General features: G+C 38.8%; 1 protein-coding gene across 6 annotated transcripts in view; it reads right to left on the bottom strand.

Annotated features, from left to right (window-relative positions):
* ltbp1 (latent transforming growth factor beta binding protein 1) overlaps positions 1-14,301 on the bottom strand; it is a 74,722-nt gene that overhangs the window by 41,718 nt on the left and 18,703 nt on the right. For 5 of the 6 annotated variants that reach the window (XM_015060349.1, XM_015060347.1, XM_015060346.1 and 2 more), the window contains exons 4-5: positions 5,463-5,608; positions 1,354-1,527 (exon numbers count right to left, since the gene is read on the bottom strand). In XM_015060349.1, coding sequence (XP_014915835.1) covers positions 1,354-1,527; positions 5,463-5,608 — 320 coding nt within the window. The remainder of the gene's footprint in view (positions 1-1,353; positions 1,528-5,462; positions 5,609-14,301) is intronic. The other variant, XM_015060345.1, reaches the window with a different exon arrangement.

The raw sequence follows: 14,301 nt of genomic DNA, 5'->3' as shown, positions 1-14,301 counted from the left end.
CAGAGTTTGGTGAATCCATGCAACAGTACTCGCATGTAATGGCATTCACAGCACTGAAGCTGCTTCATGGGATCTTCGGTTTAAACTTTCAGGATAGAGTCAGCTTCAGGATGGTCGCTGCTCACAGCTGACTGTCTAGAAACCAGATCATTTCAACCAAAAACAACAACTAAAATTTAATCAGGTATAGAAGTGGAAGAGCAACTTAGTCAGCCTCCAGAGTCAACCCCCATCCCATCCCAAGGCCCCCAACCCTGACCCCAAAAGAGATCCTCTGTGGTTGTAAAGCTTCTTGTGGCAGCTGGTGAGTAAATAATTCTCAGAAAGTCTGGTCCAGTCTGCCTCGTCATGCGATCAAAGGAAAAATTCTCCAGAAATGAATAATTCTTTCACATGCCTGCAAATACATCTGGAAACTGATCTTTTAGAATGCTATTCTATCCAATTCTCTACTGTATATTGTGAATACATCTAAGCCAACATGTCACAGGACAGCGGAATAGTCATGACTAATATAGAAACTTTTAGGACTGATTCTTTTGAGATGCTGCCAAAACATAGCAGGCCACCTGAATCAGCATTGGGAAATGTTGATAAAACATTTACAACCCTGAAAACAGAGTGACTACACAGTCAGAACAGGTAACCAGGCTACTTGCATTAATCTTACTAATGGTTGACATAAAACACTTAAGAATGTTTAAGATATCTCATTCACAATGTTGTCATGGTTTGAACTAATAATGAAATTCTTCAGTAACAGTGACTGCTCTAGCTCACACACAGTGTGACTTCGCCTCTGAAAGGCTAGAAAGGCTGTTTAAAGCTCCCGCATTTGCAGAAAGAAAAAAATATATACTTTTGGCAGAATGCACTTTTATATTTTGAGGTGTGAAAATAAAAAACAACTCCTCATGCTGGGGGTTATGAGTGGTCTAACATGAAAGATTTGCTTTAGATTCATTTGAAAACAGCTGTATTTGTAGTCTCAGTAATTCCTTTAGAGGCAGCTGTGTAAACTCTTGTCAGTTACTGTCTCATGGACACTTTAACATAAAGGCAATTCAATTTTTGATCCATACAAAAAGTAGAAATAGATTATATTTACATATTTGAAAGTTGTTGCATTTAGTTATTTAAAAGAGAAATCCGAAGCAGTTAAAATCGATTTTGGCAGCTCACAGCTTTATGACATCAGAGACCAGCAATCATTCACAAAATTCTCTGAGCAACGTCGACACAATTCAAATACTTTTCTTCCGTTGAGGTAAACCTTTGTTTTATGATTAGAGACGAGACAATGGTCGCTGGTGATGGTGGAAACCAGAAGCAGCCAGAGTCAGGATCACCTACCTACTCTGAAGTTTGGCGCTGTCAGCGTGTCTGTGGTGTGGCCGTTCTCACTGATGATGGTGGTGGTGTTTCCCCTCTCACAGCTGTTGTGACATCTGCTTCCTACGCAGGTCACTTTGCAGATGGTGGGTGTGAAGACCACCTTGATCCTTCCTGTTTGGTTCCCCAGAGCTGCTGACAAAATGGCACAAACCAGGAGGAGGGAGAGCAGGAGTCTTGTTAGAGCCATAAGAAGCCGAATTACTCTCCGGTTGAATCTGGTCCCTCAGAACTGCCGAGACTCCAGTCAAAACAGTGAACTAAACTATGCTGTCATTAACATTTCTGGAAAACTTCAGCATGTGGATCCTCCTTGCTTACGTTACTCCTCCCTCTCCACTTAATCCAACAGCACCTCCGAAATGTGAATGAGACGCAAGGAAAAAAGAAAATATGTGGGTGAGGTTAGCAAACAAAACTCTGGGCTGTTGTCCAATCCTTCATCAGAAGACTTGGACAAAACGATGAGCAACTTCTGACCCTGTATGCACACTTCTCGTTCTTCTGGTGCCTGTTCCCTCTATCTGGTTTTATTTCAGGTTCACCTAACTATCCTTAGAACTTCTTCATCTCGCATGAAGACTGAATGGCTCATCCCGAAAGCCAGAAATAAGACAGGGAAGAGCTTATCAACTCGTTTCTCCGTCTGCATCGTCTTTTCCCCACCCTCAAGAATGCCAGCCTACAGAACAAAAGGCCGGAAGAAAAGATACCTGAAGGCACATCATATCTACCTCAGAGTTAGTTCACAGCTTGTCTTTCTGCCCATTTTAGCATCAAAGTGTTCTTTGTTCTATTAAGTTTTGTTTTAATTCTCTCTGTTATCTTCACGTCTCTGTATTATTAAAAATCTGTTCCCTGTGCGCTGATTCCTGGGTTCTGTGTGCCGGGTCCAAACCCCTGTCTGCACAGAGCTCTGCTGTGTCTGCGCCTGTCAGCTGGTTTACAGCACAATTATGGAATCAAGTCGAGCAGCCAGAGGAACATTTTACCCAATATTATGCAGTATTTAGAGGAGGATGCCTGCAGCGTATGTCTATGGAAATACTTCTACTATTTAAACACTATGTGTACAGGTGAGATCTTTACTGGAACAACACAGGCCAAACATACCAAATGATTTTCAAAACACACACTGGAATCACAAATTATTCTCAAGGCCAAAGTTTGTTGGGTTTTATTTCCAGTGGGTTTTTGTCAGGTCTAAAAAACGTTTCCTCATCAACGCATGTCATTTAGTCTGGTTTGCTGTCGGCTGGGATTTCAATAGAGTACTGCTTGTTCTTAAGCCTATTTTAACTCTTCATCATCGTGGAAAAAAGCAAACTGGATGCTTTGTGTTATTTTGAAAACTATTAGTCAAATCTAATATTTATCCTAACAGGAACAAAAGTATTAATGTTTAAAGAACAATCGTAGAAACAAAGTACCTGTTAAGGTGAAATCTCAGAATAAATCAAACAAAGTGCTTTTTTAACAAATCTTCATCTCCACATATTGGAATTGGAGATTTTCTCCTCACTGAATCATATTGGAATTTTTATCTCTAAAATATGTAACTAAATTAGTTACCTAATTGTTTTTGTTACATTCAATCATCTTCAGTGGAAAAAATTATTGTATGCTCATTAACATTTATTTATTTATTTATTTACACTTATTTTGCATCTAGACCAGCAATTATTGGCTAAATATAAGCTTTGTATGTGGAGTTCTTGTTTCTCTTTAAAAATAAATCTTAGGACAAAAATATTTTAAAAATAGTTTAGGTTTTTTGACAAAAGACGAATAACTGACTCCCAGCTGTCAGTCCAAAATATAGACTTTTCTGCATAACTTTGATTTCTTCACCAAACTACTGTGCCTACTATGTTGTTTCTGTATCTCATCTGTCTGTAAATATTTTAACTGAGGAATCTTTTCATTAATTTATTCATGACGGTGTTAACTTTTTCTGTTTTTACTGTGAATATTCTGTGACCTCTGCGTGCCGCTGCCAGCCTTGGCCAGGATTCTCTTGCAAAAAAAAAGTTTATTCTCAGTTTGATTTTCCTGGTGAAATAAAAGTTTAATAAAATATAAAATATGGTCCAGAAACAACCAGGACAATGTTTCAGGTTTCATTTCTGTGATACGAGAGAAAATTAAAAAAAAGTAGAAAATCCCAGTAAATACTGTGTTGATCAGTTTATTTATTTTATTTTTCTCTTGTCTTAACTCCAGTGTGTTCTGGTCTGTTTCACAGCACAATCGTGGAGTGAAGCTGATGGTCGTAGGAGTTTTGGACCCAGCACAGAGAGGCCAGCACCTTCTCAGGGGGCAAATACTGTCCCACAGGACTGTAGCCATTTTGAAGTAAAACTGAGAGAATAAGTAAATATTTAGCAGCATCTTTGTTGGCTAAGTCAGCTAGGCCATGTGTAGGAGACAGAGTTGAATGGTTGGGACACAATCAGAACAGTTGTGTTTATCTCTCGTACTAAATTCTGTCTTCGAAATGTGCTAAACTTCTCTAGATGAAAAATATGGAGCTATAATTAGGTTTGTCAGCAATTCTCCAGGCAGATTCGTGTTCTCCTAGTGACAACATGTCAGAAATACTTCTCATCACAGCAATGAGAAAACTTCTCCATCTACTGATTTCACATCTGTAACTATGTTGGTTTTGCACACGCCTCCTGCAGACTGTCAAGCCTTGTCAAGCATATGGAAAGGAAGTCAGCAGAGTATCTCAGACAAAAACACAGACATCAGCCAAGTTTAGAACAGAAAGGATCACAATGAGATCCATCCAGTCTGCAGCAAGCAGAGAAAGCAAAGAGAAATCCCTTTACAGAAGTCTGGAAGAAATGTGTCTGGTGTTCTCTGGTGCATTTATTGCTTTAGAGGTTGAAGGGATGAGCAACAGATCAGAGTCAATGCATTTGAGTAATTGATGATCAACAAGTGTGACCAGTTTGATCAAATTTTCTGTAAGATGTGTTAATACACACCTTACAGGTACAGGTGGGGGCTAACACAATGCCAAAAAGGGAAAAACATCATCAAAGACCCGAGAAGCAAATGACGCTTGCCATCAGTAAAAATGAACTCCACCATTCAACAGGGAAAACATAAGGTACAAGTGAAAATACGGTGAACCTCTGCCAATATTGTCAATAGTGGACATAGAAAGACTGCAAGGTCAGACAATGAAATGCTCAAAGAAACTGTAAAAAGGCTAAGATACAGCCAGGTGTCTACAGGCTTCAGTTAGAGTCCTGATCTTAAAGCTGATAATAAAACAGTTTGGAAAGACTGAGAGATCCTCCCACAGTTCAAAGCATGACTGATGTAAAGACACTTCCATTATGTCTTAATCTGGCCATTTTTTCCCCAATGCTTGATTCTCATTTCCCTTCACATCTCCATGTGGGATTCCTCACATTGAGCTGTATTCCTCTGGTAGAACTTCTACTGGGTCAATCAGCGAACAGAAGGAGAAGAAGTTGTGAACAATGATGTTGATTTTCTGCAATATTTTAGAATTGTAGTCCGCCTGCAGTTTCAGCAATGGCAGTGGAGGGAGAGAACGAAGCTGATGAGTCCGTGTTGGCCACGCTTCCAAATACTGAATTAAGATTAATAGTCACCTAGTTTGGATCGAAACTTCTCTCTTCACAGTGGAGGATGATTGTTTACAGCAAAAGACAGTCATGTACAACAGAACAGAAGTCCGTTTCTTCTTTTTAAGGTCTTGACTTGTCTCAAATGTATTTTTTACAGCAAATAAATTAATTGAAGTGGCCCAATTAAGTTTTTTTTTTTCCAATTTCTATATAAAATCTAATTTCTGGTGATCATAAATCCTCCCTACAACTCCTGTTTGCAGTGCAACAATCTTTGATCAAAAATGCTTGTCAAAATTTTTGAAAAGTTAAAAACAACAGTCATCACACTGTGTGGTGCATTTATGAAGAGCAGCAGCTTAGGAAGCGCAAAGCAAACTGTCTGAAATTCCTGTTGAAAGTTAGTTTTCATGTATAAAACAAACCAAAACACTAAAAGCAGAAATAAGAGGACCTGCTCACCATGGATGGAGTTGTGTCCCACCGTCAGAGGGATGGGGCGCTCAGGTTGGGGCTGAACATGCATCTGTGTGTGTGTGGTGTGTGTGTGGTAGTACTTGGGCTTGATGACGTATTGCTGGTTCTGTCCAGAGTGGACAGGCCGGATTCTGAAAAAAATAAATAAGAAATAAGAACACAAATAAACAGAAGCAGATAATCCATTTACTAGTGCATAGAAAGCGTGAAAAAAAAATTAAGAGTAACATAAACAAAACTAAGTTACATGCAGATTTTCCTCAACAACATAAACAGTGAATTTGACTAAAGCAGGTGATTTACTTGTGACAGTGGACAGACAGCAGCTGCATTCACAGCTGTGATCAGTGACCAATCCATAGCAACACTTCCATTTAGTGAGACTTCTCCATATTTAAAGAATGCAGTTCTTCACCATGAGTTGGATGTTATCATTTACTGCATAATCACTTTGTCAAAAATTGCTAAGTTCCTCTGATTCGTCCAACCGCAGTGTCTCACCATGCTTAATTTTTCAGCCTTAGGATTTAGAATGTTATCTGGACCAAAGACAGAACAGAATCTAAGAACTCAGTCCTTACACATGGTGGAGCATCTAAAGACAGATACCAAACCCCGTAACCATGTGAGAGAGTCTGTGTGCGTGTGTGTGCATGTATAACAGAACAAGAGACGAAAAGTAAGAGAAAAGAAACCCATTAATTAGGGATTTAATCAAAAACATAAGAGGTGAGCCATATCAACAAAATGGAACTGTTCCCTATTTAAAACTGTGAAAACTTTAGACTTTTTTTGGGTCAAGGGCGGCAGCATTGACTCCATTATAAAGCGGAACTTGCAAATATGTTGTAGGTGAAGCAGAAGACATGCTTAGAGTGAATCTGCACCTTTAACAAGGACATGATCAGGTTACATCAACATCAGCTTTAACTATTAACTCTGAGAAAGCTGACAAGATCCAGCAAACAGAATCTCAGCAATATGTTCTACAAATGATGCATTAGAATGGTATGAGGAGGCAGCTGCTAAAGAGCTGAGGAGTCATGGACATAACAAAGGTCCAGTTAAGCATCATTCCGTCCAGGTTTGTCTGAATGCTCTGGGACACCAGTTAAATTAACAGAGCAATTTTAGTTGCTTGTCCAACATCTTTTACTGTCTATGTATTTCTATTTGTCCCTTATTTACCATGATTTGAGTGGAAATTATGATTTAAAGCTCACATTTAAAGATGAAACTCTATAGTAATAATGTTCCTTTTTTTCCCACAGAATGTTTTTAGCTTATTAGTAGCTTCGTCTCTGTAGTGAATTCACAAAGCAAACAGCTTTAATGATATGCTGGCAGAAAAACTTCATGCACCTTCAACAGATGTCAGTAATCTGCACTCCCTTCCTCCTGAAACTCATGATCTAAAATATGACTTTCAGCCACAAACTAAGCAGGTACAGAGGTGACAAAATATATATTTGTTTTCTCCCAGAGAGGTTCAGGCCCTGACAAGACTCTCTTCAACTCTGTGGCATCTCACTGTGTCAAGGAGGAATCTGGAGAATTATGAACGGGTGATTTTAAGTTGTATTTCTGGTTTGTGTTTGATCTTATTTACACCCTTTTAGGGACCAGATTGAGTTTTATTATCTGCATTTAGGTATGCTCAACTAAAATATGGTTTGCATACAGCACCTTTTGACATTAGGCCAGTTGTTGGTGGTCACAGCTAACGACAGAGTTCATCATCCTCCTCTACTATTAAGCGTTAAGCCCATATGGAGCTACAAGGCGTTTCCCACTCTTTCTCCTCTCAGTCAGGTCACACAGGCCTTACACAGACTGTCTGTTAGCTACACACTGGATGCCAGGATTTTGCTCAGCCAAACGGAGCATGTGCTCTGAATTGTGATCATGCACTCATGACATTAATGGAGATAAGCAGCTTATCTCAACTTAGTTACAGAGATCAGTCTCAGCATGAATGGTGGGAAAGAGTGATAGCCCATGTTTGGGGGAACCTGCGCCGCTGCCAGTGGATGAGGATGTGAACAGTGACTGGCCGTGTGCATCATCCCTTCATCAAACAAAAGAGGAAGTACATTATTGTGGAAAACATACAGAGATTCTCTGACAACTCTAATCTCAAAACTCTTCCCTAAATCCACTCACCTCACAAAGGTTATGAGACCATACGTTTACATCAGAGAACTTTTTATATTTTATATCTGAATATTTGACCTAACAACACAGGAAGGTTTAATTCCTTAAACACATTTTATATGCTATTATTATAAAAGTCCAATTCCACAGAAAGTGACAGCTTCCAAGCATGTAAAAAGTTTTCACCTCACTTGGGTGTTTCAGACTTTAATTGCATTCATATATGAAATCCTGGTCTATATAAATTGGGGTTTTTGTAGACATCTGACTGATTTGTACTTTGCACTGCTCTTAACTGTCACAGATATAATACAATCCATCTATGAGTTGTCTTAATGCATATGACAATATTATGGACTGTATTTTAATAGCATTCAAATGGCTACATAGTGTCAGTGTGTTTAAAGGGACTTTCATTCGTCTTAACCCATGTGTAAAGTGTGATGGTGTCCATTAATGTACATGTTGAGTTTTCTAAGGATACAAATTCTGGTAAAGGAGTTGATATAGTAGACAAGGAGTATTAATCAAGTTGAACACACATCACTCTAGCTATGTTTCCATCCCACTGCCGTGTGAATTTTGAACAAACTTTAAAAATGTTGTGGAAAAGAATATGCAAATTAAGCATTTAACTAATCAACCAGGCTATGGAAAGTGTAATTTCATCAGATGTTGACACTAAACATGGCAGCAATATACAGGAAGTAGAGGTTGCTTCCTGTTTATTGCCACATCTGAGATGTGCCTGGTTCACACATCTCAGAAATGGAGAGAGGTTCTCAGGAATGTGATGCTATTGGGAAAGTTGTCATTGTTCTGCCATGTCAACTAGTCCTGGTGATGTTTCAAGCTGATAAAAATTTTTACACATGACTGATGGAAACAGCTGGTCATGGTCATGTGAAGTAAATATTATGTTATTCAGGAAATGTATCTCCATCTCCCCTTTAGTGCATTAACCAACTAAAGCAAACGGAAAAACATTTTTGTGTGGAGCTGAGGAAGTTACTTCAAATTTAGCAGTTTCCATCAACGATAATGCAATACTTCAAAAAACATTGATGGAAACATGGCTACTGTGGGTGATCTAACGCAAGAACAAGAGCATTATGGGCATGCGATGACTAGGATCCTATGGCATGACGGTGGAAGATTCTATATTCAGACACACAGCACAGATGGTTGCTTTTATTACCTCAGTTTACAAGCTAACCATTCCCTTCACAACATGATCTCAACACTTCATAGCTACTGACAGAGGAAGTGAGTAACATTGTTTCACTGAAAGCCTAGTTGAGTTCTTCAATTTTTGAAGGTCTTTAACATGATCCAGCTTCCTAATATGACCAAAAACCCTTGATGGAGAGTTTAAGAGAGATTAATTCAGCAGTCGTGGTATAACTGTGTTGATGCAAGACACTAAGGATAATCCTGGGAGGATTTTTTTTCTCCCACATGGAGCAGGTTTGGATTTCACAACTAAGAAAAAGCTGCACATTATTCCCTAAAACACTCATTAATTGACCTTCAGACATTTTAAATTAAATGACCATCCATTTCTAATCCATAGGGTGTAATGTAATGACAGCAATCCCTTTGTGGTTATAACAGCTTAGGCTCTTCTGGGAAGTGTGTTTTTTGTTTGTTTTTGCTTTTTTACCATTCTGTCTGTAACACATCTGTGAGGTCACATACCGATGTTGAACCAGAAGGCCTGAATTCTCAGATTTAATCGTTCTTAAAGGTTTTCTATCAGATTAAGGTAAAGGCTGTGAAGGCCAGTCAAGTTCTTTCACTAAACTGGCTCATTCTTGTCTTTATGGACCTCAATTTATGCAACCATGGACAGTCAAGTCAGAACAGGAAGGGCCAACTCTCCAAACCAGTGTGTCATTCTAATTGCTGCGTCCTGTGACCAAGGTAACATTATAAGCTACTCTGTTCAATCAACCAATCAATCAAATTTTATTTGTATAGCACATTTCAGCAGCAAGGCATTTCAAAGAGCTTTACATAATTAAAATAAAAACAGCATGTGACATTGAATAAACAGTGAGAAAGAGATTTTGAAAAAAAAAAGATTAAAAAAGATAAAAACATTAAAACCCGCACCCCTTTTAGGACTTCAGTTAAATGTCGTTTAACTGGGACTCTAACCCTCTGGGAATTTAGTCAAAAACACCGTTTGACAAGGACTCTAACCTCTCAGAAATTCACTTACGTGTCTGTCGTTATCGTAAAATTCACTTACCTGTTGGCTAACATAGTTCTCTAGATTTTTGGGTTTGTGTTAAAAGAACAGGTTCATAAATAGATAGAAACTGACAGGCTTTTAATGGTGCGGCCATCACTACAGTCTGTATGTGACATCCATATTGGATTTTTAATAATGGGGGTTGGTGGAAAATGCTATGTCAAAATTTCACCTCACCATCACTGTTTCACATGTGCTGTCATAGCTTAAATATTATATCTATGACTGTCCACAGTTACAATCTTGACCATATGAATGGAAACGTACTACTTTAAAAAACTTTTTTTTTTTTAATTCCAAAATTATTTAGTGGGTAGATGAAATTTAGAAAACAAGAATAAAGGTATGTCAAGTGAAGTTTTGTTAGATTCCAAGTGTTTTATCAGATGGACTGGAGATGTGAAGTAAAGCACTGCCTAGAGGAGCCATTTGGTTTTGCGAGATCACTTGTTAAGGATAAATCAAATTTGTATCATTTTATAACCACATGAAGCATTGACGGCCATGTTGATAAGTGTAAATGGTATCTTTATAGGCGAACGTGTTAGTGTTAGAGATCAAGAACTCCAGTAAGAAGGAGTTATCCAGTTTATAATCTTTGCCAACAAATTATTTCAGCCTGAATATTTTATACGGTTTCTAAACAATACAGCTCATTTATGGCTTAATTTTATTTTTGAATCCCATCAAAGACATGACATCACAAGAAGCACCAAAACTGGATATACTGACCACTGTTAAACAAGAGGTAAAAGAGGAGGAAGAAGTCATCGTAGTAAACATACATACACTTGTCAAGTTTTTATAATCCAGATTTCTTAAAAGGACAAAAAAAACTTTACAAATACATCAGATGTTCTGTTTTAAAATTGAACTGATCTTTGCAGCACTACTGAGCAGCTTTCACGAAAGGCCAACTCTGCAGCTTCAGACTTCTGTACAAATAATTGTCCTAAAGCTGCAGGCCATATCAAGCAACAAGTCAGTGTTTTATTCTGGTGGGAGATAGAAGCAGGTTGTTCTCACCTTCAATGAATGAATGAGTGCCCATACTCTGAGCTGCAGGATTTGACTTGTGCAGCTGAACCAAACTGACAGCCATTATAAAAGCATTAGCCTGTCACCCATGATTTATGGACTGGACGGAGATCTTTGAGAAGCATTCTTCACCACATTCACCCTCATAAGCACTCAAAACCAAATGGGAGTTGGATTAGAGTGCCACCAATAGCTCAGTGTAATTGTTGATGCTTGCTGACACAAAACACTTGGACATTTTGTCTTCACCCTTTAGTTCACAGCCTTTCTTCTTTTTCCTAACTTCTGGCCAAACATTTTTTTATTCCCTTGACCAGTGAGTTAGAAACAAAATATTGTTTGAAAAATGACTCCAAATGTTAGTAATGTACAGGCTCAACTTACTCTTGGACCACAGAGAGGAAACTCTCAATGAATGAGACATAAATGTAATAGGTAGTTATCGTAGAAAGAAAGTACACCTTTGTTCAATTTCAGGACACCAGTACAAAATAAAAAGCATTTGTTCTTTACCAGGTTATGAAATTATTTAAATCTAACTTCAAATGTATCTTACCATTGTATATTAAACAGATAAAGCCAAAATAAAAAAAAGCTCTATTTGAAGAAATAAGAACGACTGTTCTTTACATTTCTTTAGTTTCTGCAGCAGTCTGTTAACTCTACTGATTATTTCAAAAAGACCCAAGACGTAAAAGTTACCAGGCCATATTCTATTTTTAAAGCTATGTGATTTGTATGAACAATGACATGAGGTTTTTTTAGGGCCTGGAGTATTGGGATTTGGTCCACACTTCTTTAAAAGTTGGTGACAGTAGTGGTTTATTACGTTGTTTGCCAAACACCATTAAACAGAAGTAGAAGAATAAGGTGAACCAATCACAGTCCCTAGAAGTCAGTATCACACCTAGCAAGAGGTCAACCACACCTAGCAACAAGGTCAACCACACCTAGCAACAAGGTCAACCACACCTAGCAATGAGGTCAACCACACCTAGCAATGAGGTCAACCATATGTAGCAACGAGGCCAACATTGCTAGGTGTGGACAGGAACTGAGTCGATTTCAGCAGCTGACTGAATCCCTCTGAAGCCAAGACTCCTTGGCAGGAATTTTTTAGGTAAAGACAGGAAATCTTCAAGAGGACTCTGAGAATCTTTGTGAATGTGGGTTCAGATCTTTATCAGGATTTAGTATTTATGTACCTTCATTTGTCTTGTAACACCATTACTGTGTCATAATCAGTATTATGTAGTTCTGTTTATGATATTGTGTTGTCCTCTTTTGCCACTCAACATTTCCAAGTCTTTAGGTGATGTTTAATTCTGGATCCTTTTACTGTATAAGGAACAGGAAGTGAGAAGTTGTTGTTACTCCTGCTCTCTTCTTTTGTCTCTGTGTGTTTGTGTGCTCACATTAAGTTGGATTCTATTTTGTGTTTATTGTCATTTCTGATTTTAAGTCTTTGTTTGGCTTCCATTCTGCCTTTCATCCTATTAGATGCCTTCAGTCTATGTCTCTCACTCAGCTGGTCTCACTCTATCCATCAATCTCCCATCTATCTCTTTTTCTACTGATCACCTCTCTATTTCATTATTACTTCCTTCTGCTGTCTCCATGGTCCTGGTTTCTATTCATGTCTTTGTTTCAAGATTTGGTTTACTTTCTTAAATATCTTTATTTTTGTCTTCTACCTCTGCATCCTTCCTGCTTTGAGGCCTGCATGTGAGACAAATTGTGAGTTTTTGTTCCTTCACAGAAAAATCCAGCTAGGAGTAGAACTACTGGGCGCTGAGCTCTACCTGTGATACCTCAGGGTGCTTCAGTTGTTTTTCATTATTTTAGTTGGGCATTTTTGTTATAAAGATTTTTATTTTGTGTTTTGCTAGTAATGTACCAAAGCGACTGTTAAACTAAGTGTGCATTCACACCAGCCCTGTTCAAACTTTAGCTCCTTTGCCTAAGAAAGTTCAGTTGTTTGCTGAGGTGTGAATGTGCAGTCAAAGTTAACAAACTCTGGCTCGCCTACAATACTAGGGGTCAGTTCGGTTGAAGTGAACTCTGACGCGGTTTGAGAGAATGTGTGAATGCCAAATGGACTGGAGACCACTCCAAAAGCAGGAAGCCAACTACAGGGCATTCTGGGTAAATACAACCAAAACAAACATGTGTCTAGCGCTAGCGGGAGGAAAGGTTTGTTGTCCTTTGCCAAAGACAAAACAACCACTAAAATTTGTTTATGTTTATATTTTCTGAAGAAGGTTGGGCTCAGTGTCTTCTCCAGAGGTCTTCGTGTTGTTTTCTTCAGTGGTTTTTGGTGCAGCACCACCACAAGAAACAAATGTTGTGATTTTGATCCCCAATCGAACCAAGTCTTCCGGACTACCAGATGTGAGAGCACCCTAACTGAACCCTAAAAACACTTCAGTACACTACAGCTACTATAGTATCTAAACTTGTCCCAGACCTTGTTAAACAGCTGTTCACTCACTTATTGTACAACTTTTCTTGCAAAAGACGGATTTTAAAAGGTTAGTAACTGTAACACAGGACACTTTACGCTGGCCAAGAATTTACTACCTGGCTCAAACATTATCCCGAGGAAAGGTTTTCTACCAGTTATTGTCTGGAGTTTTTTTACAATAAAAAACACAGGGAACATGTCCTCTCTGTGTGAAATAAATCTCTGCAAACAAGGAGCAGCTTTCAACCAGATCTGGTAGCGATTACTTGTGCCTTGTACGAAACCCAGAAATCTCAGAACACAGAAATCACATTCATCCACATGCTTCACATCATCATGTGATGTGTGCCAGCATTAATGAGACACCGCGCCGGGTCCCTGACAATGTTTCCATTAACAAACCGGCTCAGAGCAGAAAAGTGGGGAATTGCTTTTGCACCCATTACGTCCACAAACTGGACCTGACAAGATGTTGGAGCATTTTCACCGTGCACACTCTCCAGTCATCTGCATTACTTACAGTCAAAACAAACCAACAGCTAACCGCAGCAGGAGCTAATAGCACTTCAGCTCCATGTGTGAAGGAGCGGGGAGCCTGTTTTAGCCCTGATGGATGATGAAATGAGTTGGCAGGCCAACCTTAGTAAGACAGCACAGGTTATAAAAAAACTGAACTAAATAGTCTCTGTGCTTCTATTTGCAACAGCTAGCTTGCATTTGCAGTATTCACCATCCTACTGGACACCATGCTGAAATCCAGAGATGAAGCCTGATGTCAGCAGGAGGTGACGTCTGTGACAGAAAGGCTTTGAGCTGTAAATTATTTTCTACATACCAGCTCATAAGTTCCCTGACAATATTTAATCTTCTTCTGTCAGCTGCATCTTTTAGGGGTCACAGCAGCAGATCTT

The sequence above is a fragment of the Poecilia latipinna genome, unplaced genomic scaffold (genome assembly GCF_001443285.1).
Source record: "Poecilia latipinna isolate Pla-1442-1.1 unplaced genomic scaffold, P_latipinna-1.0 Scaffold1702, whole genome shotgun sequence".
NCBI classification, from domain to species: Eukaryota; Metazoa; Chordata; class Actinopteri; order Cyprinodontiformes; family Poeciliidae; genus Poecilia; species Poecilia latipinna.
This window is presented reverse-complemented; position numbering and strand designations above follow the sequence as displayed.